The following is a 25,659-nucleotide window of genomic DNA, read 5'->3' as shown; positions in this document are numbered from 1 at the left end:
CAAAGTGCATTTGTCTTAATTTCCAGAAATCCGGTGAGAAAGAGAAACCTCAGTGGCATGTTGCTGGGAGCAGAACAAAGATAAATGCCTGGGTTTGCTGCCTGTTTCCCCGTGATTTGACATTTTGAGTAGCATGTGGCTTTTGAGTCTCTGGCTGGTAGTATTTCGTACAAGAAGAAGGTGTGCACAGGTGGGTGCAGCCCGAAGTGCCTGGGACAAGGTTTGGTCCTGGCTGTCATTTCCCTTGGAGCCGGGACACGTTTGGTGGCTGTTTTCACAGCGGGTGAGTTAGAGCATGAGAGATTTTAAGTCACTTGACTGAAAACATCTCCTGTTTTGGACTGCAGTAGTATTTTTCTTAGTTGAAAATAGGGTGCATGCTGTGATGGCAGCTCCTGACTCTCTGTGTGTACGTGTGGCAAGGAAAGTGAACAACAAATAAATTAATTCTGATACTGTGAAGTGGAGGAGCACACGCACCATATCCCAGTAACAGCGATGGTAGTTGTTGCAGATCGCCGTCACTGTCCTCTCCTGCCAAGCCTGCTCTGGGATGAAGAGTCAATGGCGGGGAGGGTGGTACGAACCGGGAGCGGACGCTGGGTACTTTGGAGACTCAGGACAAGTCGAGCGACTGAATGTCCCTTCTGGGATGGTGACTTCTCGTTTGCAAGTGCCACCGCTACCCATGGCGGGTATCGTGCTGGGAGAGCCGGGGGCCCTGGGGCGAGCTGGCCAGCGCAGCTGTCACCAACCTGCCTTTTCGGTGCCGGCCGGGTGCTTGGAGCAGAGCTCTGCTTTTGCTCCCAAAGCCAGCAGCATCTTTCATGCCTTTGTTTTTCCCATTGCCGTTTTCTTGGCAGCACTGGGGTAAGAAATCTGTCCAGCACCAGGAGCCTGAGCCCTGTTTGGGAAAGGGACCTTTTTCGTCTCGAGAAAACCCTCCCTTGTCACCGTTCCAGTGTGGAAGCACTGGCCTCAGCCTGTGACACCCATCCCCGGCGTCTCACTTCTCACCTCCGCCCGGCGCCGAGCGCAGCAGCAGCTGGTCCCGGCTTCTGCCACGCTGCGTCTGCAGATCCGCGCGGGATGCATGGTCCCGTGATCCATACAACCTCCCAAAACAATGTAGCCACCGGGAAACAGGCACAGCTTTTGCTCCTGGGTCTCCTGCCCTTTGTTCTCGGGTTTTGTTTTCCCGGTCACAGTGCAGATGGCTTCTGCCCGGTGCCGGTCCCCGTGTCTGCCCGTATCTCGCCTACAGATAGCGGCGTGCGGTGCTGCTGACCTTTGCCTCCCGCCTGTTCCAAGTTGCCAGGTCGATTGTAGGAACAAACTGGTTTTTTAGGGAGGAAAGCGTGGAAACTGAAATGAAAAATGCGCGCTTATAAATAGACCCCTCTTTTTCACAAAAGGGGTGGAGATGCTTTTCTGCCGAGAGTACTCGCTTGGATGAAAGCCAGCGTGTGGAGAGAAAATAAATAGCCCAGAAGTTAACGCTTTGTGCAAGCGCGTGGTGCTGGCAGGGGCAGCAGTGCCGGGAGAGCACGGGGGGAAGATGTGCAGTCCGTTGGGGTGGTTTTTGGGGTGTGGTGCCTTTGGTTAACGCTGGCCACAAAGCAGGGCTCATAGGATACTGTCAGCCTGGGCAGAGCGGTTAAGCTCGATAAAAGGAGCCGTGAAGACGCGTGAAGACGGTGCAGAGGTGCTGACAGTACCCCCGGGCTGTGTCCGAGGTGATTTCTGAGCCACGGAGGCGCGGGCTGAGGCTGGAGGATCTAACGCTGCCTATCTTTGGTTTTTCAGACGGATCCGCAGTACACAGCCGGCGTGGCAGAAAACATCAAAAACCTGTAAGCACTTCCAGAGGACTGCGGCCGTACGGTCCGTGCCTGCAGCGAGGCCAGGGAGCGGCTGCGTTAAGGAGAAAACACACGCTTTTCTGCTTCCGTGTTGTATTTTGTTGTTGTTTGGGGTTTTTTCCTGCTCTTAAACTCTGGGCTGCCTTTGCTGTTGCCACTTCCACTTTCTGCTTGTTCTAAAATGCATCCCACAGGCAGCTTTGTCCTCGCAGTATTTAGCACACACGGTCATGCCGTTTCGTTCTGCTCTTTCTGTCCTGTGCCATTGCGAGAAGATGGATTATTTAGCTTTCCAGTGATGCTGGCAGTTGTTTCTGTGCCCGTGCAGCCCTCTCCCTGCTCTGCCGAGTCAGAGCAGCTGGGCAGCGTGGCAAGCACACACAAACGCTCCTGCCTTCTTTAGCTGTAAAACCCACGATCCGTTTTTCTTCCTGCTCCAGCCTGTTTGTTTTTCCCTTGTTCTAGGCGCTAGTTCCATTTGTCTCTCAACGCTGGCTGCTATTTCTGTCCTGGAGTCTTAGTGGCTGTTGCAGCTTCGTCTGTGGCTGTTCGGGCAGAAGCCGGTGACCGATGATTAACCGTGAGCCGGTCCAGGCGTTAACAGCATCAGAGCTGAGAGGCAAAACAAAAAGGTGGTGAGAGGAGAGGCTGCAGCTCCCGTCTGGCTCCTGCGACTGCGTGTTTCCAAAGGATCGCGGTCGCCGTAAGAAGGAGCCGCAGAAGGGCAGCCCACGCATCCCCGAGCCAGTGATGGGAGAGGGGCTGGGGTGGGCGTGGGGAGGGTTGCGTGGTCCCGGGCGCTTGCAGAAGAGCTGACCCAGAGCCCTCCATCTTGCTGTGCAGGAGCTGGCAGAGCTCCCCTCCTCCTGCCTGCTGGCAGGACGCGCTTAGCGGGGGATAATGGGCTGATTGTCCGACGGGTCCTGATGAAATTACCGGGCGCCGCTGCAGGCAGCGCTTCTGCGTAGAAGGCCTGAAACTTTAATTGACAGAATGATTTGATTTCTCGCTGTCCCCCTCTCCGGGGGCGCCTCCTGCCCCTTCCCGCTCCACTGAAATGATTTTTATTCCAAATTGGGTTGAGGTGGTGTGGGGCCAAGACAGGCTGAGCTCATGTGGCAGGAGCGAGACCCATTGCTGCTTCGGTACAGGTTTTGTCGGCTTGGTGAGAAGCTTCTGTTTCGCTGAGGAAGGGAAGATTTGAAGAGGTTAGCTGGAAATCTTGCCAGTCCCAAGGAGGGAAGAAGGAAGGGAAAAACAAGCGCGAAGTTTTTGGCAGTCTGGCTGCTTTGTCTCCCTCTGCCCCATCGCCTGTCCTCCAGGCTCTGCACAAACAAAGGAAACCGGCCTCGCACCAAATGTTCTCAAAAAGGCAGTATAAAAATAACTGGTTTTCCCGCTTATCTCTCACAGTTACAGTAATCTCTGGGTATTGCTTGCAAGGCTGTTGTAGGTACCTCCTTTTCAGATGGGTGATATTTTTTTTCCCTTTGAGTTTTCACTCTTGAAAGGGTTCATAACCGCATTCTAGGGAAAATAGCTGCTGATTTTATCAACGTAAGGGAGCTAGGTAGAATTCCTGCTGGCCGTCCTAACTACAGCTCAGCGGTGTTTTAGGTAACTTATCAGAAATGCATAACATAATCTCTGCAAAATGGCTTTTAATTACTGATGCATTTGGAAAAATCTCTAAATGCCGGTAATGCCAGCAAGTCCCTTCTTTGGTGTGCCAGCCTGCAGGTCCCTTTAATCCTGTCGCCAGTATACGGTGCTCGCAGCTGGCCTTTAAAGCTGACCCGTGTGTGCGTGCGGGAGGGAGGAGGGATGCTGGCAGGGAGCACGCAAACATGGGGCTATTAGAGACCATGGGAGGGAGAAAGCAGCTTTAAAACTCCGTGGCGGTGCCTGCTGGTGTCCTATAGTGGGGCCTGGAAGTGTTGTGGCTGCTGGGGGAGTTTTATCTTAGCGGCTGTATTTTTTGTTTGGTTCTGCAGCTCAGTGTTTACCCAGCGATTTGGTCTGTGAAATGGTGTGTCAGACATGGAGGCATTTGTTTACTGCTGCTTTTCTCCCTCAGATTCCCAAAGGAAATACACTCAGGTCTCCTGGAGGTAATTTCCCCATCTCCGCATTTCTATCCTGATTTCTCCCACCTGCGGGAATCCTTTGGGGACCCCAAGGAAAGAGTCAGGTAAGAATCAATGAGCTTAAAGACAAGCAAGCCCTGACTTAAGTTAACTGCAGCATCTCCCCCGCTGACTTCAGCAGGGAAAGCTCTTCTGCGGGGCCAGGCGAGGCCCTTAAACTTGCTTTATCCGGGAGCTGGGAGGACGTGGCGTGGGGGTTATGACGTGGCGCCAGCTTTGCAGGGCTTGCCTTGCGCTGTGGTGTTTCCGTCACCAAGCGAGGGGGTCATTTTAACCCAGGTGATGTTTGTTTTGGAAGTCCCTGAGTTTTCCAGTAACTCTTAGCTGACCAGTTTGAGACCAAAAGGACAAGGTCATATCGCATCCCCCCCACCAAGAGCTGTGTCGCCTTCCCGGCTTAAACCCAGCCTGGGCTGGCTCCCCCGAGCCTCCCGGTATCCTGGGAGAGACCGGCGCTCCCATTGCGTTTGTCTCTTGCAGGTGGAGGACGAAGCAGAACCTCGACTACTGCTTTTTAATGATGTATGCCCAGTCCAAAGGCATCTATTACGTGCAGGTGGGTTTGGTGCGGGGGGCGGAGGGGAGACGGGTGTCCCTGTGAGCTCGCTGTGTACCCAGCTGAGGGAGGGCAGAGAGCCTCTCCAGTTGTGTGATGCAGCAGAGTGGGAGTGGGTCTTAGCCAGATAGGTTCAAAAGCTGGGTTTCTAAGATGCTTTAGGCTTGGAGACCTCCTGCCTAGGGAGGGCAGGATTCCTTGTTTCATTTACCTGTTAGATTGGGTGAGAAAAATCCACTTGGAGCATCTTCCAAAATAAACTAGGTCCGTGCCAAAGCTTTCCTCCGGTCTGCGGCGTGATTGCTCTGCACAGAGGGGCTCTGACTGGAACCTGGATGGGTCGTTGGCACTGAGTGTCCTTTCCTCTTGCAGCTGGAAGATGATATTGTGGCCAAACCAAATTATCTCAGCACGATGAAGAACTTTGCCTTGCAGCAGCCCTCCGAGGAGTGGATGATCCTGGAGTTTTCTCAGCTGGGGTTTATTGGTAACGTTCTCCCCCGCTCACCCCAGTCCTGGCAGCCATGGGCAGAAGTGCCTGCTGGGTCTTGCAAGTGCTTGATGCTCTTGGTCCAACAGGTCGTCCCCACAAGGTGGTAGAAAACTTGGACTTGATCCCTCCCTGTTTTCGCAATGACCCTTGTGTTTGCACAGGGGAGAAGGATCCTCACAGCTGGTACCGCTGATAGTCGCTTTTAATAAAAATAAACCTGGTCAGTGGCCCAGCCGACAGCCGAACGGCTTAGACGTGACCAGTAGCTTTTAGGCTGGATGGGATCCGGAGTTGCCTAAGAGCGTGCAAAAGGAAGTTTACATCAGCACAGAACTATTCTGGGAACGGCAGTGCATGGCTGCAGTAGCAGCTTGATCTGTTATTTTGGATACTGGTTTGACTGGCTTAAAACTTGTAGCTTTTGGGACAGGAAATGGTTTGTCCTGCAGCTGGATGAATGTTTTTCATCCTTATTTCTCCCTGCTGAATGGAAGAGTTTTAGACCTTTTGATGCTTTTTTGACCTATGAGACACTAATGCTTTCTAATTCTGTGGTGAATATTAAATCCGGAACTGCATTAGCAATGCCAGCGGTACTGGTACCTAAAACAGAGCTGCGTGCTGTCTCCTTTACGTAGGGAGATGGACACAGCCAACCTCCACAGCCCAGTCTCCCAGGTTTTTTCTTCCCAGCTCTGGTACTTGACCATTTCATACCGTAGCTGCTCTCTCTTCTCTCTTTCTTTGTGCTGCAGGAAAAATGTTCAAGTCTCTGGATCTGAGCCTGATCGTGGAGTTCATCCTGATGTTCTATAAGGACAAACCCATTGACTGGCTGCTGGATCACATCCTCTGGGTGAAAGTCTGCAACCCTGAGAAAGACGCGGTACGTAAACAACCGCTGCTGAAGGGAAACCTTCTGTTGTGTGTGGGCAAATGGACACTTGGTCTGTGTCTCCAGAGGAGCTTTGCCATGAGCTCTGGTGCTAACTGGCTCTGCATCGAACCGTGCCGTCCCTGTGGAGTGTGCTGCAGGGTGTACTTGCAGATTGTGTAAGCAAAGACCTGGGAGTTCAGGCTGCTGTAGTCTGCAGCTGCCAGGAAAGGCATTAGTTCTGCATCTGAGCACAAACAGGGTATTTCTCCTCCAGTCCTCGAGGAGAGTAGCCGTTCCCCATTCTTCTGTGTTGTTTTTCGTTCCGGTGTGCTTCTCCCCCTGAAACCGCTCCCTGCTCGCTGACTGTAACCCCAGAATAACCCCTTGGCTCCGGGCTCGTGTGCCGTACCCGCCTGGAGCCCACATGTGGGTTGCCCAGACAGCTCACCCCAGACGACCCGAGAGCAAGCCCGCCGTGCGTAGGGTGCCAAAACGAAGCCAGAGCACACAAAGCTCTTGTCGGGGTTTCTAGGAGCGTGCGGAGAGGTGAAACGGGCTCTGTTTTCGTGCTGCCATCTCGTTTGCGGAGCCACGTCTGCGCGAAGCCTTGCAGACAGCAGCACAGAAGCCCCGTGCCCCGTGAGGTTGTGTTTGAACTCCCATCGGCGGCGGCAGCGAGGGGCTAAAGCGAGTGGGAAGGGCAGAGGAGGAGTATGTGTGACAGCGCATGTAAGATGAGCTCACCACCAGATACCCTTCTGTCTCCTCTCTGAACATACTGTATTTACTCATACGCTGTTCGCCCTCCCCCCCCGGCAGAGAGAGAGCAGCAGAGTACCCGTGCAGAGCTCGAAGCCGGTCGCTTAGGACAGACCTCGTGGCTGCAACTACTTGATGGTGGAAAATCCCAGAGCAAGTGGTCACTCTGGGGATAAATACTGTATTTATGTGTTGTGGAGACAGGGCATCCCGGGCTCTGCAGAGTCAGGGCAAGGATGTGGTTTAATTTGGCCCGATCCCTGGCAGAGGCCGTGATGTCGGCTCCGGTCGCCCATGTGCAGAGGGACCAGTCTCAGGTGATGTCCATCGTGTCCTCCCGGCAGTTCAAACTGTGTGCTCAGGTGTGACAGAGCAGTCCCCACGTCTGTCCGGCAGCCTCCCGGGTCCTTGTAGCCATGGGCGAAGTTGGGGTGGCAGGACGCTGGGATGGAGCTGGGAATGGTGCTGTCTGTGCGCCCCCCCCATTTCAAAATCTTCAGCTTGAGCATTGGTTAAACACAGATCCTGCGGCACGGGATCGTCTGCCCTTAGCTCATCTTTGCTCATCTTCTCCTACCTGTCAGAGCCAAGGTTTTCCCGGGGGAAACTGCAAACCTCTTAAATGTGTTGCCTTTTTAAAAATTAACCTACTTTCCGTGTGGATTTCTGGCTCCTTTCCCCCACTGTTTGCATGATTAACTCTGCACAGCGCCCTTTCAAACACGACTTTCCCCTGTAAATCCCACAGTGCAGAATCAAATTGGTAACGGGGAGGATTTGTCTTTTTGATTGAAAGTTTGTTTGACCTGAGCTTTTGGTAAGTGCTTTGCCTGCTCTGAATATATTCTGCTCTTTCTTTTTTAACTAATTTTAGATTTACCTGGGGTAGAGCTGTGTGAAAGGATGACCTTCTTACCACCAGCTGAGCCGTTCCCCCTCCTGGCTCGACTCAGGCAACGCTGCTTTCAGCAAAAGCTTCTTTAGCAGAAGGGGAAAAGGGGAGAAAGAGAAATCAGGAAATGCTGTAGCTCCCTCCATTCCCTTTCCTCTTCCTCTCCCCATCCAGAGTGAGATCAGACCTGATGGGGTTGCTGGCGATGAGTAGGGTCTCTCCCATTAGCACGGCTGGTTTTAATTTTCTAATGTAACATGAAGCTGGATTAGGAGATTAGCTCCTCTGCAGCTCGCAGGGGTCATGCCTGGAATTTCCCAGCTCCCGAGGGGCGGCAGCCCGTGGCGGGGGCCCGGTGTGGCTGGCCTTCCCCGCTGCGCCCTGCCCGGTGCCAGGCAGCCGGTGACGCAGCGCCCGGCAGCCGGGTTTCTGCCGGGGTTGCTCTTGGGTGGGAGGCTGTGAGAGCAGATGGTGGTAGGGTTGTGCATGTGTTTCTTTTCTTGGAAAAAGCAAAATTTGGAAAACAAATGCTCTCTCCCTCTGGTTTTTAACTCTGTGTTTTTGTCCCGCTCCCCCAAACTGAGACGACGAGCTAATTTTAAAATGTGAATTCTTGTCTCCACACTCTCAGTGTTTCTCCCCTTTGTCCTTCATCCCCTCTCCATCGCCTGTCTCCCTCCGCCCCATGGAAAATCAGTGACTTGATTTGCATCTCCACGTTTATTTACATGGTGGGACCGGCGTGAAACAGCCAGACAGCTCAGACGATGGCACGTGCCATACATCTACCAACAAACTGAAAGCTCTGCCCGTCAGAAAAGAGCCCGCACTTGCTACCTGTTAGCTTGAACCGACCTGAATCAGCCCTGGGCTTGCCGTGCCTTCAGCCATCGGCCATCCTGAGCTCCCAGTTGTAGGAAAAAGGCTTTCCTGATAAGCCAAGGACAAAAGAAACTAGATTCTCTGGCCGTCCCTACCTCACAGCACCTGGAGGAGGTTTGCTCAGCGTTTGCTAAGCTGTGCTTGGCAAGGAGACATTTGGTGCTTAAACCTGGGCAGTTTGGGCTGCCCGGCAGAGCCCGGTGGGTGACCGGCCAAGGGTCACGGTCAGGTTCCTCTGGAGTGAGGTTAAAAGCCCTCGTGCCAAGTTAAAGCCCCAAATGACACAGAAAGGCACAGCGATGGAGGGGCAGGGATGTTCGTCACGCCTGGTGCCCTTGCCCGTTCCTCTGGCGGGTCACAGCTGACCGCAGAGGTTGAAGCATGGGGTGCTGCGGGGTTGTCTCGTTCCAGAAACACTGCGACAGGCAGAAGGCAAACCTGAGGATCCGCTTCAAGCCCTCGCTCTTCCAGCATGTGGGAACCCACTCCTCCTTGGCTGGGAAGATACAGAAGCTGAAGGTGGGTGCCAGCTGCCTGTCCGAGCTGTCTGCCAGGCCTGTCCTGCGGGCACCAGGGACCTGGCTGCTTTTGGGGTGGGGACAGCAGTGACAGCAACTGGTGGGACGGCGGCCGCTGGGTTTCTGTGCAGGGGTTGTGTTTTACTCTGAATTGCAGTGAGCTCACGTAGCTCCTACTTCTCAGCAGGGCAGTGACATGTACCGAGAGCTGCTGCAAGCTTTTAAGCCTTGGTACTGGTCCTGGCAGCACATCCTGAGTGCCAGACCATGATCCAGGCAAGCGATTTCTGGGCAAGTAGATTTCATCTACTGAAAAACCCTGGAGAGATGACTCCTGGGTTGGTCTGACTTCCTTCCCACCCCCCTCCTTATTCCTGGGATTTGCTGATAGGCAAAAGAGAGCTTGCTGTGTACAAGTGTAAATTGTTTGTGTGTGTTTAAACATCAAGGAAATCAAGCTTCCCACAGCTGTGTGTGCAGGACTTGTGGCCGCATGTCCCTGGGCTGCGCTCAGTCCTGCGTCTGCCCAACCCCCAGGTGAATGGATGGTGTCATCCAGTGTGTATCGCAGTGTAGAACCCGTCAGGTCACGTAATCCAGTCCTTTTGTGCCATCCTCAGCCGCCCAGCCACCTTTTTCTCAGGTGTAAGGACTGTTTGCAGCGCTCCCGGGGCAGGGACACGCATTCGGGGCCGCTTGGACGATGAAAGGCTCGTTGGTGCCGGGTCAGAGTGCAGAGCAGTGGTGCTTCTCTGTGCTGCCTCTCCTGAAGTTGTGTCCTCCTGGGATCCAGCCACACATTGTCCTGTCTGGTGCCTTCCCCAGATCACTTCCATGCCTCATCCTTCTGCGCTGTGCAAATCCAGAGCTTTTAATTTGCAGCACCTTGATGCCGGGACCCTCTTCCTCACCAGCAAGAGCAGCTCATGACCCTTTTCTGCCCTTTTGCTTTGCACCCACCAAGGACAAGGACTTTGGCAAGCAAGCCCTGCGGAAAGAGCACGTCAACCCTCCTGCGGAGGTGAGCACCAGCCTGAAAACCTACCAGCACTTCACCTTGGAGAAGGCTTACCTGCGGGAGGACTTCTTCTGGGCCTTCACTCCCACCGCCGGAGACTTCATCAGATTCAGATTCTTCAAACCTCTCCGCATCGAAAGGCCAGTGCCTGGGGGGGGAAGGCAGCAGAATGGGACGTGGGGACAGCCTCGAGCATGCAGAGACGCTTTCCTTTTGCTCTTCTGGCTTGTGTTGAATTTCTTGCCAATCTCCTGCTTGGCTGCCCAGGAGGAGGGAGCAGTGCTCTTCCAGGGGGTGGATAACTCAACCCCTTTTTGGTGGGGCCACGTTTGCCAGAGCCCTTTGCTTTCCTGCACTTCTGAGCAATCCACGCTTTAGGTAATCTGGCACAGAAGGTCTCCATCCAAACCACATGCCCATGGGCTTTTTGGGATGGTGCCTGTTAGGTTGAGTGGTTTGATGATTCAGCTGGGGTGAAAGCCATCATGGCCCCCCCTCGCTCAGTGTGGGTTTCCATGGCTTTGGTTTCTGTCACAGGTTCTTCTTCCGCAGCGGGAACATCGAGCACCCAGAAGACAAACTCTTCAATACGACTGTGGAGGTTTTGCCGTTTGATGTGAGTGTTTTACTGAGAATTGAGATGGGGGTGGAGTGGGAAGCAAAAGAGGTTCGAGGGAAGGGAACCGCTTAAAGCCATCAGGAAAATCATTACAAGACTCGAGTGCCTGTGGGAGGTGGTAGCTGGGGGCCCGGGGGGGGGGGGGCACACCTGTGTGGTACCACCTCGGGAATGGGGATGCTGCGCTGAGCAGTCGCTGTGGGAGCCACCCATGCCTGCAGAGGGGGTGCCCAGATGGATGGGAGAGCTCTAGAGGAGGACATGGAGCCAGGATGGTGCAGTGGAAGCGGCAGCGTGAGGGCAGCAAATGTCCTCTTGTTTCGGGGCATGAGGCTCGGGGTGCCGGGCAGGGGGACACGGTGCCAAGGGCTGCTGGCGAGGGCAGCTCCGGGCTTGCGGCTGTTGCTTGGGGCTTTTGGATGGCTCTTGCCACTTGGCCTTGCACAAAGGTCCTCTCCTTCCCACAGAGCCTGCAGTCGGATAAGGAAGCCTTGCAGGAGGGAAGAGGCACAGTCGTCAAATACCGCAGGACACCAGATGGCTACATCCAGATAGGTACAGGGGTGGTAACCTGCCAGCTGGGGCTTGATAACGCAGCCCATATCTTCACCTTCAAGTGACTTGAGACCCTGAGTGCTGTTTGCTTGGCAAAGAGTAATTACTGCTTGCCAGCAGCCAGGTCCAAAAAAAACCACAGGTTTGAGTTGTCACTGTCTACTCCCCTCCCTTGCCCTCCCTCCCTCTCAGACTGGGGGTCCTCTTCAGTCCTGTGTTTCTGCCTGTCTCTGCTCAGAGCTGGGACCAAATTATTCCAATTACCTATTCGCCTGACCTGGTGTTAAAAAACCTCCACCACGGGCGACGTCGCGCTCTCCCTCCGCAGCCCAGCTCGGTGCTCCCACCACTTTGTCTCCTGCCACCTGAGCTTCTTTTAGTGCTTGTCCTGCCCTTGGACAACAGTGAGCGATTGCGGCCTTGGGGACCCGCGGGTGCGTGGTAAAGCCCTGGTGTCCCTGCTAAGAAGTTGTTTTGGTGTGTTTTTTTTTAAATAGACAAATAAAAGAAAAATTCCCTGGCACGCGTAGCTTTTTGCCATTTTAGCTTTCCTCTGTGTGCTGTCTGGTTTCTCCCAGTTGCGTTTCCAAAAAAATAAAAAAAATGAAAGAAATGGGACACAGCACCAGGCTGAGACCTTGCTGGCACTGCAGGTGCGAGACCTGCTCTGGGGCGTGGATCCTGCCCTGACGGGACAGTGCTGCCATCAGGCATCTCCTTTTGCACAGCGGTGATGCGTAGCCAAATGCTGCCCATTTTGTTGCGTTTAGCTGATTTCTTTGTTCCCCTACGTGTCACGTTTTGCAGTGTATCGATGTCCGCCCTGCTGGGTTTCAGCCCGTCTCTCGTCTTGGGGGGGCAGGGGGCTGCCATGGCTGCTTGTGGTCCCGTCGGGCTGCCGGGGGACCCTCCCTGCTCACCCCTGTGCTCTCCCCGCCAGGCTCCTTCTCCAAGGGTGTCGCAGAGGGCGAGGTGGACCCGTCCTTCGGGCCGCTGGAGGCCATCAGGCTCTCCATCCAGACCGACTCCCCGGTGTGGATCATCCTGAGCGAGGTAAGCCAGGCTCCATGGTGGCAGAGCCCCGGCGCAGGGGGAGCCCTGCTCAGCCCGAGGCTCCCCGCCACCTCCCTCTGACCCCGGCCCTCTCTCCTTGCAGATTTTTATCAAAAAAGTGGAGTGAAACGGGCGCGAGGAAGGGCGGATGCACGCGTGGATCCCCGGTCCCGCTCGCCGCCCTCCCGCTCCCCCTTCCCCGTGGCGCTGCGAGGCCGGGACGTCATCTCCTCCGGAAGAAGAGCGAAAAGTGAAAACCACCACCCCGAGCAGAGGGCTGGCATCGCTCCCCTCGGGCTGCACGGCCGGGATGAGCGTGGGGACAAAGCGTGCCTTTGGCCCCGGACGGGGCAATGGCGGGCTGCGTTTGGGGACGGAGGGGGAGGCTTGGTGACGTTGAGGCAGCTGGGACGGAGACGGCCAGGGACCAAGGTTCTGCCGTGCCTTCGCCCAGGCAATGGTCCTGGCCACAGCGGAGGATTAAGCTAGGGTGAGGAGCAGCCCTCCTTCAGCAGAGGAGGGACGAGGCCGAAGGGGTTGGAGCTATGAGTATGGCAGGGAAAACAAAACAGAAAAATAAAATACGCCACAGTGTGCCTGCCAGCATTGAACACGGCCCCTTAACTCACGGTGAAGTCTCCAGTGTCTTCATGCCTCGAGATCGAGCGCAGAGACCATCTTTTTACATAACTATTTCAGTTATTGATTGGTGTGAATTTTTTGGGAGAAAGGGGGGAAAAAAAAAGACAAAAAAGCAGAAGTAGCCCAGTTCAGAAATAGCAGGGATCAGTGTAAATCCCGATGTCTCTTCAGCTATACACTGGAATGCATTATACTACTTTAATGTGCTGTATTTTTTATTATTGGATACATTTGATTTTTCAAGTACATCTATATATAAATATATAAAGTAATGTGCACTGTAATAAAAAGCTGAATTTAAACCTTTGGTGCAGCGGTGAAAGTGGCTGATGGCAGGGAGCCACGTGCTCGGGCTCTGCCCGCCCGGTCCCTGTCCCCGGACGGGTGGGTGGCCCTGGGGCCGGGGACCCACTGGAGCCCCCTACACCTGAGATGGATCCAGACGTCACCCTGTGCTCCCAAACCATTGCTCGTGTTGGGGAGGAGCTCGGTAGGAGACTGGTTATTTTTTGCTCAGCACCATAGGAAACTTTATAGTTATTAAAAGAAAGAAAGGTTGGCCAGGTCTTTCCTTGGTGGGGAGGAAGGAAGGCGCCTGGGCACCCGAACACCTGAGGGTGCAGTGGTGGAGCAGTTGTCTTTCTTACAAAATCATAGAATCATAGGTTGGAAAAGACCTCTAAGATCATCGAGTCCAACCATCCACCCAACACCACCATGCCTGCTAAACCATATCCCAAAGTGTCACGTCTACACATTTTTTGAACCCCTCCAGGGATGGGGACTCAACCACCTCCCTGGGCAGCCTGTTCCAATGCCTGACCACTCTTTCAGTAAAGAAATTTTTCCTAATATCTAATCCAAACCTCCCCTGATGCAAATTGAGGCCATGTCCTCTTGTCATATCGCTAGTTAGTTCATAGAATGGTAGGGGTTGGAAGGGACCTTAAAGATCATCTGGAATACCTTGCTTTTTTTTAGACCCACATACAGCTTAGCGAGGAGCTGCCTGCTTGGTACCCGCTTTAGTTACCTGCGAGCCCGGAATTTGCAGCTGAGGCTGAAATCCAGGGAGAGGGCAAAGTCCAACAGCGATAAGTGAAGTCGGGGCCAAGTCAAGAGCATTCAAGTCACTGCCAAACACAGATGTTAGCATTTGGACTAGAGTCAGGCTTTTTTTGCAATATTTGGATAAGATTTTAGACAAGTTTACCCAATCTTTCAAGTTAGTTTTAACCACAGCAGCTTTTCCCGCAGAACCCCGTCCCCTCACCCTCAGGTATGCTCACACCCAGTCCCCAAGCACCTTTGACAATCACAGGTAATTTCTACGGAGAAAAGGAATTTATTTTTCGTGTGTCCGCGGTGTGATCCTTCAACACCGATCATTACAGCAGTAAGGAGGAGCGACAACAGCGTACGGCTCATCCCGCGCGCCACGGGTCGCAGCCAAAGGTGTCAGAGGTTTCAGAGCAGACAGTGCTACAAAACCTGGTGGTGAAGCCCATCAGGAGGGGCAGAGGCTGGGCAACGTTTGCCTTCTAGAAGAGAAATTCTCGCTGAAGAGTGGAGCTTCACAAGCAGAGGAGTGCCAGCATCTGCCTCCTGCCGAAGGTGAGCGCAGAGCCCGGGAGATGCTCGGTCTCTGACCACACCACGCGAGCCCAGGGCCAGTGGTGGGTTTGGCAGCGCCGCGGCCCCGCTCACGGGGCACCAAGCAGCTGGAGGGGCCACGCCAGCGCTGCCGTCCATGCCGAGGAGCGGGGCAGTGCGAAGTGTGCCAGGAGACCGGCCACCGCCAGCCCCAGCAGCAGCCAGAGCAGCCGGGCGCTGGCGTACAGCGGTCCCAACCTGCGCCGGGAGAGAGCACCGTTGGGCACCGCAGCCACGGCACGGAGCATGCCGGCGAGGGCTTGGCGTGCCCCATCCTCCTCCCAGACCGAGCCAGGGAAGAGCTGGTGGGGCCACAAGCATCTGGGGGCCGGAGGGGAGAGAAGGGGATGCTGCAGTCCCTCAGCCCCACCCATGGGAAGGGGACCTGCCCCAGGGCACTGCTGGTGGACAACAGGTTAACCATGAGCCAGCAGTGTGCCCTGGCTGCCAAGAAGGCCAATGGGATCCTGGGGTGCATGAGGAGGAGTGTGGGCAGCAGGTCGAGGGAGGTTCTCCTGCCCCTCTACTCTGCCCTAGTGAGGCCCCATCTGGAGTCCTGTGTCCAGTTCTGGGCTCCCCAGTTCAAGAAAGATGAGGAGCTACTGGAGAGAGTCCAGTGGAGGGCTACGAGGATGAGGGGACTGGAGCATCTCTCCTACGAGGAGAGGCTGAGGGAGCTGGGCTTGTTCAGCCTGGAGAAGAGAAGGCTGCGAGGGGACCTAATAAATGCTTACAAATATCTGAAGGGTGGGTGTCAGGAGGATGGGGTCAAACTCTTTTCAGTGGTGCCCAGAGACAGGACAAGGGGCAACGGGCACAAACTGAAGCAGAGGAAGTTCCAGCTGAACACGAGGAAGAACTTCTTCCCTCTGAGGGTGATGGAGCCCTGGCCCAGGCTGCCCAGAGGGGCTGTGGAGTCTCCTTCTCTGGAGATATTCCAGACCCGCCTGGACAAGGTCCTGTGCAGCCTGCTCTGGGTGACCCTGCTTCGGCAGGGGGGTTGGACTAGATGACCCACAGAGGCCCCTTCCAACCCCGACCATTCTGTGATTCTGTGATACCCTGCACCCAGCCCTCCCCACGTTGGGTTAGGGTGCCCGCACTGACCGTCCCTGCGCAGCCACGGCGTAGCCCTGGAAATACTTGAAGCGGGTGTAGAGGTAGAGCAGCCCACACGCCGCGGCCACACCTGCTGGGGAGAGCGGAGCTGAGTCCTGATGCAGCCAGGGGGTCCCCGGATGCTGCCAGAGCTGCAGCCCGGCTCAGTCACCCCTGTTGCCGCTTCCCTCTGCAGATGGGGACACGGCCACGAGGACCAAACAGAGACTCGGCTTTAAAATGCTGTGGGAATTTAAATGGCTTTTCTTCTTTCCCTGTTTGTGAGGGATGACCCTCTCTGTCCCCCTGATGTGGCCCTGGGACTTGGGTTTGCAACACTCCCTGCTGTGGTCCTTCCCCGCAGCAGCAGCCAAATCCCCTAAACCTGTTTGGTGCGGGATGGACGGTGGGTGCCTGAAGGTTTGGGTGATGGTTTCTCCTTCCAAGCAGGCTCTGGTGAAGGACCACCAGCTGCCAGTGCCACCAGACCTCTCCTCTGGGCAGGAGGTCAGCTCGGCCGCGACCAGCAGCTTCAGGCACACTGGAGCTGAGGTGCTCCTCGGTCCATCCAGCCGAAGAGGAGCTTTGCTTTCCCCGAGTAACAGCCTCGCAGGCACAGAGAGGATGTGCCTGAGTCGCAATGGGAGTTAAATTGGGGTTTTCTTGGTTTGTGCATGTGGTTCGAATGGGGTTTCCCCCCCTTCATCCCGCTTACCTTGATGGAAGAAGATTCCAGCAACCCAGAGGAGGGAGACAAAGATTGGAAAGTACTCGGAGCAATTTGCCCTGGTGAGAACCAGAGATGAGGGTTAAAACCGCATCCTTGCACATCAGAGACCGGTTAACCAAGGCCAGAGAGGTGAGCCGGCAACGCACGTTGGAGCAAGCTGAAAGGGCCGAGACGAGGCATTGCGGTGCTGTGCTGGGGAGAAGGAGTCTTTTCTGCGGCCAAGGACACCCAGCTTCTGTATTTTAGAGATGAAAAGCAGCCAGACAGCGCACAGCGCTCACCTCAGCTGCGTTTACACGGACCCTGCAACGAGGAGCCGTGGCCGAGATGGAGATGTGCCTCTGCCCGACTCTCACAGGCTCCATCCTTGGCCCCGCGCACAGCTCCTGCACAGACACCTGGAGCAGCCACAGCATAAACGCCGTGGGTAGAGGTTCCCTGACATGATTTGAGGAGCGCTCTCTTCCCCCTGGGTGAGCACAGCCCGAATTTGGGTGTCACACATGTCACGCTCCAAGAAGGAGCCTTCTCCCAGATCAAATTCAGCAAAGGTGATAGATCTGCAGCCAGCTTTTCTTCCTTCCTTTGTGTTTTAGTGACCAAAATACATATTTTCTGCAAGAATACATATTTTCTGCAAGAATACATATTTTCAGCTCACGGTGGGAGCTGTGCAATTAAAGACAATAGCTTTGTTCCTCGATTTCTCCTACATTTCACCATTCCCTAGGCAATTTAGTCTTAAATTTGGCTAACGGTTTACCAAGCCTCAGGGAACGGAGCCAGACTGGGAGCTGGAAAACATCTGAAGAACCTTACGCTGCAAACACAGTTTGAGCCTCAGCGAGGGGAGGCTGCCAGGTTTCCACGAGTGAGTAATAAATCAATACCTTTTTCCCTCTCTTTTTTTTTTTTTTTAATATAGCAGACCAAATCATCCATTTGTATCCTTTTCCACAGTGAAAAGAATAAAGGGAGGAAAAAGCCCATGGTGAACAAACACCTTCCCAAACCCAAGTTCCCGCGGTCGCCTCCTCTGCCAAATACAGCGGAGGGCTTCCCGGCACGCCGCAGCCCGCAGCACTCGGTTAACGCACAGCGGAGGGGTTAATTAAAAGCCTCATCAACAGCTACCAGGCTAGCAAACGCTGCTGCCTCCCACGCGGGCTGGCCTTTCGCTGCAGCGCAAAAGGACCGGAGCGGGTGGTTTTGCCGCTCCACAAATGTTTCCTGCACGCTGGCAAGGAAAGGCAGCTGCTTTGTTCGGGATTTAGTGCCGTGCCCGAGCTACCCTTCAAACCAGCTCCGGCCAATTCCTTTCAGCCGCTTGTGGAACAGCACGACTGAGATGAAAGACGGAATCTGGTGCTTGCTGGAAGCCAAAGGGATCTATGAACGTTTCCAGTTTAGCTCCAGCATCGCTCTCTCCATAGGAACAGAGCAAAAAGAAACAGCCCTCGGCATGGGCCTGTGAGTGCCGACTTTCACAGTGCAATGGCTTAAAAAAAGGAAAAATAAAAACGTCTTCATAGCTGGTTCTGCCCGCAAGGCCCTTGTGCTTCAATTCAACAGCAAAAACTTACAAGCAAATAGTAATTTATTAATATAGCTTCAGCTACTCTCACAATTTGGAGCCAACATTAGTATTAAACTTCGTGCTTATCATGCATTAATGCTCAGTGCCTCTTCCACACAGCCACTAACGTGTAATTTGCTTGCCTCGCACAATGCCAGGAGGGTCATCACGGAGGGACAGAAACACTCCAGCCAGAGCAAAGTGCTCCAAGTCAAAACTCGGAGCTCTGCATGCTAAGCATTAAAAAAAAAAAAAAAAACCAACCTAGTATGAGCAGCAGTAAGTGAAAAGGTGATTTGAGGGTGCCTTCAGTCTTTCCTGGTAGTGACACTTGACTCAAGTCATATCTAGATGGAGCCACCACAAAGAAGTCAAAATCTTACTGAGCTCTGAAGATCCGCTCGAACTCCGGGTGACCTGTGGTCTCAGGAGGGGAGATCTTGTACTTCCGCCGGGCATAGATCACCTGCAGTGCAAAATAGGCTAAAAAAAGAACAACACATGAGCGGTGACAGCCCAGCAGTGTTTTATTCAGCCAAGCTTTATCTAGCTTGGAAACAAGCAAGTGGTTAGAGGAAAAGAGTTGATACTGCCTAGGTTCATAGTCCAGGCTGTCACACACCACCTGGAATAAACATGCCATTTATTTCACGCTCATGCTTTACATTCAGATTTGGTTATGGTGGCAGAGCGCCTGTGCCGCCGAGCCGCCGGTGCTTTGCATAGCCCAGCGCGCAGCAGCAGAGCCCCGGGGCTGCTCCCCAGCAGCTCAGACGCGCCCTGGTCCTGCAGGAAGGCCCCCAACGCACACTAAACCCGCACCAAGTCCACATCGATCATAGAACTATTACTCTTTTTTAATCTTGCGCTCTGAATTTAAGAGTATTAGTATGCCCTCAGCGAGCCTGACTGGATACTTAGGGGGCACAAAGCTTTTATACCAGGATGGCCCCATGTCACAAGCAGCAACCAAACTGTGAAGCACTGGGACATCATGGAGTCAATTAGAGACGCTCATAATCATGGCAATAGAAGGAAACGGGGAAGGAGGTGATCATTTCTTCCACTTCACTCCTGCAGGATAGCTCCAGGGCTCCAGCAGATGTGCTGCCAGTGACTGCTGTCAGCCTGTGCCCAGTTTGGGCCGAGGTGCTAACTCAGTGTCCGCTACATCGCTCCTCTGGACGTTTGTAAGGGACATGGAAGTCACTTCATAATGATGAGACCTCGTTAGCATGAAGATTCGGGCCGTTTCACTATTTGATGAAAGTTCTTACTCCCATGGGTGGCTGCTGATGTCTCCAGTATTTCTCCTTCAGGTGCACTACTACATTGTTGCCTTGATGGAAAATAGGGATTTTCATACATGAGACCACTAAATTATATAAACAATTACTTTGGTGGCTGGGGCAGCGTGCTGCTAAGCGAGTCGCTTGGATTAGCAAGGTCCTAACGTAGCAACATTTCCAGGGCATCAAACAGCAAGACAAGGAGCCAGGCTGCAAGGACTGCCTTGGGGACTGTCTTACTCCAACAAAGCAGATAAAAGCAGAACAGCAGGAGAGAGGGAAAGTATGGACAGATGTTGCAAGATTAACGACAAGACAGATCCATGCGTGCCTGCAGAAAAGCATTAGAACATATGCAGAAGAAAAGGGAGTTAGAAAAGTAAATAGCCTGATGTTATGTGACCTGTGTATTACACAACATTTTATCAGTTTAAATACACAGACATTCATTTAAGAAAGCATCTGCGTGTTCTAGCGTCTTCCACACCGTGTGCAGTGGCCCAGCTCTAAACAAGAGATGCTGGGAAAGAAAGGTGGGCAGGAGAGAGTTTGCTTTTCCCCTCCCGGTCCACGCGCAGCACGCTGCTGATGGTCGGGGGTGAGGATATCATCCTGCCTCCGAGACGCAGCGGGAGGCAACACATCACAGAATCATAGAGTAGTTTGGGTTGGAAGGGACCTTAAAGATCATCTGGTTCCACCCCCCCTGCAGTGAGCAGGGACATCTTCCACCAGACCAGGTTGCTGCAGCAACGCACAACCCGCAACTCAGCAGCAGCTGGCAGAGCTCGGGGAAAAAGATGATGAGAGCGTGACCCATCCCGCTACCCCCTCTTCACGTCAGGGAAGGGCATCTCTCCCGCACAACCGTTTAACGCTCTCAGGGTCGCATCCCAGCCACCTCTCAAGAAACGGACCGAGCTGAAGTTATGGCACCATGCGCAGCTCCAGCTTGTGGCATAAGCCTGACTGCGCTGGGCAACAGTTTTCATCCTGCTTCGTGCCATCTACACCCTTCCTGATGGAGCATTCTTGTGACTGACGAGCATGGCAGAATAATTTCAGACCCAGCCTCTCCATCAGCTCTGTGCTTAACACCTTGCTTCTATACAGGGGCAAATACTCAGGCAAGTCCTGCTACAGATCCCTTACGCTTAGGGACAGATAATGTATAAAACAACCACCCAAGAGCCAGGAGCCTTTGGGAGGGCGGCTAGCGGTCCTCCAAACCTGGTGTAGGGGTGAAGCATTAAGGATGAAGAATGACCCTCCACAAGCGCTTCTCAGAACAAGGTGATGAAAAAACCCTGCACTGCACAAGCCTTCTCAGCGTGGACTTTTAGGGGAAAGAGTTCCAGCTGCTCTCCAGAACCTTCCAAACTATTTTTTTGTGATTCACCTCTCCAGGCTGAACTCCTGTGTGGATTCCCACGTGGCTACAGGGGCCGAGCTCTCCCTGCACTTTGCTCCGCAGCGGAAGTATCAGCCAGACCTTCACTCTCCATTTGATTATGTCCACAACCTTGTCAACCCATGCCATAGCTGGTGTCTGCCGCATCGGAGTGAGCCTAGCAAACAAGCTCCGTGGGGACTGACAGGCAGTGACATTGCCTAAGATTTATTTCCTCTAAAGCCATTAAGAAAAAAACAGGGGGGGTGGAAAAAAACCCCCCACTGTGGTAGCATTGTTCTGCTCTCTGGTGCAGCGTTCAGCACGGGGCAGGGGCACCTCCGCAGAGCGCTCCGCTCGGAGCTGTGCGAAACTGAGCATGACCATTAAACAGGGGAAAGTTGCTTGAAAGAACGTGGAAGCGGCAGACACTCAGAAAATTACGAAGAAAATAAAAATCACCCAACACTGTACTACGATCAGCCACTACACGATGTCTCCTACATCAGGATGTGATAGAAGAGTGTTTGCACGTAAAGCACGCGTCCGTGTTTCAGTGCTCTGCCTTCTCCAAACGAGTCTCAGCTCTGTAACTCACCCACAGAATGTCCTTTCAAAACACGCAAGAAAAGCTACAGCACGGCTCTGAAGCAAGGCAACACCAGCACGCGCATTTCGGACCAGCAGAGAGAAAGGAAACGTGTCGTGTTTTGTCACTGCTCCTTGGCTCTCCATGCAGAGACCACAAAATGAGGGTCCTTCACCTGATATAATGGAGATAAGAGGGTGCCAATGCTCGCTGCTCGTCTGCTGGCTTCACACCTACGTGCGGTTTGCAGAGCAGGAAAGTAAAATGCCTAAGGCTGCAATCTTTAAAAATACTTGAAGTTCTCATAAAACAAACATATTTGAGACAAAACTGTTACCTGGGGATTTGCTGCCGAGGGTTTCCCGGTGGAAAGGGCTTAGCAACATTTCCATAACTCAATTTCAAGTTCTCTTCATGTCTTACCTTTGTGCACTAAATGCTCCCTCCATCCCCACTTAGTTCAATAACAAAAAAAAATTGTAAAGTAAAAGCATCTTCCATTTGTAGTTGCAGATATTTCTCTGTAAATTGAGGGGAAATTACTGATAATTCAGAAATCTGGAACCCTCTTCTTCAAGTAGCCTATCTGTGCTTTAAATAATGCTCGTTTTAACAGATTTATCATCTGATGGCTAAAAATACATCAGGCTGCTCAGAGATTCGCATCCATTTGCGAGCGAAGAGGTTCGATAGCTCTACATGGAACTATCTGAGTAATACCCCCTCCCCCCCCAACCTTCCCTCACAGAAATGTGAAGATTTCCCCCAAACAGGGGCTCTGTCCCACGTCCCCCTCTGCCACACTCCTGCCGCCCCGGGGGGAGAGACCTTCGCCCATCGCACCCACAGTTAAACCGGCGAGGCAGACAGCGCTCGGCAGCGCTCCTCCTGCTTTCCAAACGGCCTAAACCGAGTGCATCCACGGAGATGACGAGAAGCCGCCGGGTTTCTCTGAAGATGCCTGCGTCTATTTCTGACCAGAAGGGCTCGCACTGGTTTCCAAATTACTGTGCACTGGCTCCGCGCAGCTGGGCTGTACGAACTGAACACGCAGAGGAAAAACAGCTGCGTACGCGATGCTCCTTGCTGTACATATGATGTATGTTTGCACGCTGGCCTCTCCGTCAGCCCCTTCATCCACCTGCCTTTATTTTGGTGACCCCCAGCCACTGTAAGTTACAAATTCCCCGCCAAAATGCAATCACAGAAAATATTTTAAAGACATTCTATTGCTGAAATTGTTTGAAGTTTAAAAGTAAAACTTCAATGCCAGTTCCTTCTAGGGTGCTGGCTTTGAGGTTTGCGAATCCTTTTAGTCCCTATTAAAGAACGAACACCCTGAGGTGTGACACTGCCACCACCAACAGCCAAGCATTTGCATCACTTTTCCACGCTGGAAAACAGCAACTTCCATTCCACGGGGACTCCAAGCAAAAGGCAGCAACCAAGTTCCACAAAGTTTAATGCAATTAGCTTCATACTACCTGGTATTACATAAAGGGCATTTACCTTGCTCCAGGACTCCCAAGACTGTGACGGTGGCCAGCAGGTCTACCTGATTTCTCATGGTGCTGCCTGCAGCCCAAGACCCGAGGCAGGTGCGATGGGCTCGGCCGCTCTCCAGCTCTCCCACCACCGCACGCTCTACCACAGAGCCGCCCCGACACGTGTTTCCTCCAGCCCGCGTTAACTCTCCCCACGCCGCGCCACTGCCCAGGGCAGCCAGCCATCGGAGGACGCCTGCGCCGCACACGCGCCTTCTGCTGAGCGACCCAACAGCGGCAGATTTGCATGCGCACACTGAGAAATTCTTGCGATGACGTTTGTAGATTTGGCACCACGATTGAATTATGTATTGCTGGCAATTGAAAGATGATGGGATTTGTTCCAGCCCTTTTATTGCTAGTTTTAATCAGCTCTACAGCATATAAATGATGTGCGAGGCTGTAAAAATTATTAACAAATTAATGATTTGACCTTCTGGTCTTATTCCAAGTAGTGTAGTTGACCAATGATAAATTTTCTAGACTTCAGCTGGAATAACTTCATTCTGTTACTGGATTCTGAATTTTTTTTTTAAGAGAATTCAGATTTTAACCAATTAATTAGTACTCTATGTTTACCAAACAAGAGTACAGTTCTTTTCTAGGGCTTAGTCACTTTTTGTAGCTTTCTGATGTTTCGGAGTTCTGCAGTACAGACCTTTTCCTGGCTAATGTACAAAAGTTCTCAGTTCCAAATGGAAGGCAGCAGAGGATGCAGGAACACACGGACACTGAGAAACGTGACACTGACATCAGAATTATAATTGTAAAATGCAAAATTCAAAAACCAGCAATATTTTAGCCTTGAATAACTTCTCTCCCCACTCCACAAAAGCAAAATATGCATCAGTTCAAACAGTTATCCTGTGTTTTGGAGCACCTTCATATGCATAAGACTACTATGACTTTAAAGTTTTTAAATACAAAAAGGGGAAAAAAAAAAGGTATCATTCATGATCAGCCAAGTTTTTCCCTTCATTTTGGTGAAGGGGGGGGGCAGGACATGGCTGAGCCACTGCATTGCTCTCCGTGCAGGATTTGTGCACAACACCAACCAGTGGCGACCAGACCCCCAGCTTCTCCCGAGTGGGACGCAGCCAGTTCGTTTGGCCGGTCTGGGTCTGCATCGCCTCAAAACCACACCGTGACAGCTTATGAAATGGAACACTTAATTCACATATGCAAGTGTACATATTTTGTAAAACATGCATGTGGAATAGCAAAACGTCCCCCTTTCTCTGCCAAGCACTGGTACGACATGCCTTCAGCCCCTCCAGGCTGCTAGTGGGCCCGGACCGAAACACAAATAAACCAATTAACCCTAACAGAATCGATTGGTGACCTAAGATTTCATCTGGGGTGTCTAATGTAAAAGTCAGAGGGTAAATGCCACCGGGAGTCTACTTCTGCTTACACCATTTCAAGAAACAACTCAGGCTTTAGAGAACACTTCCATTGCAGAGTTACATGAGCCTGAGGAAAACCACCAGCGTCAAGGGGGGAAAACAAAAAATAAATTGATTTCTGAGCAGAGGTTGGTCACAAGGTGCCACCGACTCCTTAGAATCTTTGGAAAAACATGCATGTGCACGTCACTTCAAAGGGGGACACTGGGAAATTTCTCTTTTACTCAATGTTAAATACAACACAGCACTTTTAATGGGACACTATAGCAAAAGTTAGTAAAGTAATAACTTCACAGTTTCCCACAGGCTAGAAGCAACTCATCCTGGTATTGCCACTTATTACTACATTTGGTTCTCTGGAAGCTTCTGAAGTTACAGGTCCCCTCCGCCCTGCAAACACAACTCAAAACTTGTAGAGGAGGAATACACTCAAAATATACCCGGGGAAGTCAGGACGCACTCTGTGAGAAAGTCAGAAGGCTCCGAGCTGGGGCCTTAAACACAGTAGCTATGTAGTAAGACACCAACTTCAGTGCTTGGAGAATCGTCCTGCAATGTCTGAAGCTGATTAAAACTCTCATGGCATAGGGAGACACTTGAAATTACAACAACATGTAAAATTAATACAGCCTTAGCAAGCAATGCATGTGTCAGGCGTTTTGCAAGTTCTTCTTTATCGCGGCTGCTAAATCTGTGGTTGGGGAGATTTGAGATACTAGTTTAGAACTTCAGACTAGAGATCATCAGTTAAAAGGCATGCTTGACAAACAGGAAATACTACATAAATAACTGAATTCTTGGGTCTGCTGCAAGTGGTATGATTCACCAAGAGAACTGCTTTGAAATGTTCAATTCAGATGAATTCGTCAAGTAATGACTTGTTAAGAAGAACAGACTAACATCCACACACACCACTATAGCCAGGCTGTGGGCGCTGACGGAGCCACAGATCGGTGCTCGCCTTTGCTTCCAACCAACACACACCTCCCTAAGAGGCTCAACAACCCAGCGGGGACAGAAGGACCTAATTTTGCCACCATTTTCCACAGCCTCTTCAACCAGCCAGCTCTACGCAGCGCCTTCGGGACCTTGCCAGCTTCAAGCCAAAACCTTCCGGCAACTCGCTGCCAGCATTTTGTTCCTTGTTCAGAAACATTAACTCCTGCTTGCAGCACGCGTTTCTTGTTTCTCTGTTTGGGGTTTTTTTTGTGCAACCTGGCTATATCAAACAATCTTCAGCAAGCAAACATACTCTTTGTCTTCTTGCAAGTCTCAAGCAAACCGATTTGAACCTCTAGGGCCTGTTATTCTGAGGGAATCGGAGCATATTTTTGGAACACTACAATTTTGCACACGTGCGGCCTTCATCGTTAACATCTTTTTCCCTAGTGACAACCACCCCCGCAGTCGCATTTCCCCGCTTAAGGCCTACAACCGCATTAAAAACCAAAAGAGTCCAGAAGCAGTGGGTGTAGCATAAAGCCTTGCTGTTTTCAAAGGAAATTTTCCTA

The 25,659-nt window shown here is 52.5% G+C and overlaps 2 protein-coding genes across 3 annotated transcripts in view; one reads left to right on the top strand and one right to left on the bottom strand.

Annotated features, from left to right (window-relative positions):
- The window catches only part of MGAT4B (alpha-1,3-mannosyl-glycoprotein 4-beta-N-acetylglucosaminyltransferase B), a 54,079-nt gene extending 40,904 nt beyond the window's left edge, over positions 1 to 13,175 (top strand). Inside the window, exons 5-15 of the mRNA XM_075441395.1 lie at positions 1,807 to 1,853; positions 3,940 to 4,053; positions 4,490 to 4,565; positions 4,938 to 5,052; positions 5,814 to 5,944; positions 8,880 to 8,987; positions 9,951 to 10,144; positions 10,542 to 10,620; positions 11,091 to 11,178; positions 12,119 to 12,231; positions 12,335 to 13,175. Coding sequence (XP_075297510.1) covers positions 1,807 to 1,853; positions 3,940 to 4,053; positions 4,490 to 4,565; positions 4,938 to 5,052; positions 5,814 to 5,944; positions 8,880 to 8,987; positions 9,951 to 10,144; positions 10,542 to 10,620; positions 11,091 to 11,178; positions 12,119 to 12,231; positions 12,335 to 12,358 — 1,089 coding nt within the window. The 3' untranslated portion in view covers positions 12,359 to 13,175. The remainder of the gene's footprint in view (positions 1 to 1,806; positions 1,854 to 3,939; positions 4,054 to 4,489; positions 4,566 to 4,937; positions 5,053 to 5,813; positions 5,945 to 8,879; positions 8,988 to 9,950; positions 10,145 to 10,541; positions 10,621 to 11,090; positions 11,179 to 12,118; positions 12,232 to 12,334) is intronic.
- Positions 13,176 to 14,237: 1,062 nt separating this feature from the next.
- Positions 14,238 to 22,835, bottom strand: LTC4S (leukotriene C4 synthase). 2 transcript variants are annotated; one of them, XM_009931750.2, is made up of 5 exons: positions 22,708 to 22,835; positions 18,314 to 18,413; positions 16,340 to 16,410; positions 15,634 to 15,715; positions 14,489 to 14,724 (listed from the first exon to the last, which is right to left on the bottom strand). In XM_009931750.2, exons 1-5 carry the CDS (start codon positions 22,763 to 22,765, stop codon positions 14,577 to 14,579), a joined length of 459 nt encoding a protein of 152 aa, XP_009930052.2. In that variant the 5' UTR covers positions 22,766 to 22,835; the 3' UTR covers positions 14,489 to 14,576. The 2 variants fall into 2 exon arrangements, with proteins under 2 accessions (XP_075297705.1, XP_009930052.2); XM_075441590.1 differs by lacking the exon at positions 15,634 to 15,715 and having other exon boundaries at positions 14,238 to 14,724.
- Positions 22,836 to 25,659: the final 2,824 nt, after the last annotated feature.

This window comes from Opisthocomus hoazin, chromosome 22 (assembly GCF_030867145.1).
Source record: "Opisthocomus hoazin isolate bOpiHoa1 chromosome 22, bOpiHoa1.hap1, whole genome shotgun sequence".
Classification (NCBI taxonomy): domain Eukaryota; kingdom Metazoa; phylum Chordata; class Aves; order Opisthocomiformes; family Opisthocomidae; genus Opisthocomus; species Opisthocomus hoazin.
The sequence above is the reverse complement of the archived record's forward strand: the minus strand, read 5'-3'. Positions and strand labels throughout refer to the sequence as shown.

Excerpts from the sequence above, each read along its gene's own strand:
- LTC4S (XM_075441590.1), bottom strand. The coding sequence starts at position 22,765 with ATGAGAAATCAGGTAGACCTGCTGGCCACCGTCACAGTCTTGGGAGTC. Across the intron at positions 18,414-22,707 it reads CTTGGGAGTCCTGGAGCAAG|CCTATTTTGCACTGCAGGTG; the intron begins GTAAATGCCCTT and ends TTCTTTTTTTAG. Across the intron at positions 16,411-18,313 it reads GAGCGGATCTTCAGAGCTCA|GGCAAATTGCTCCGAGTACT; the intron begins GTAAGATTTTGA and ends GGTTCTCACCAG.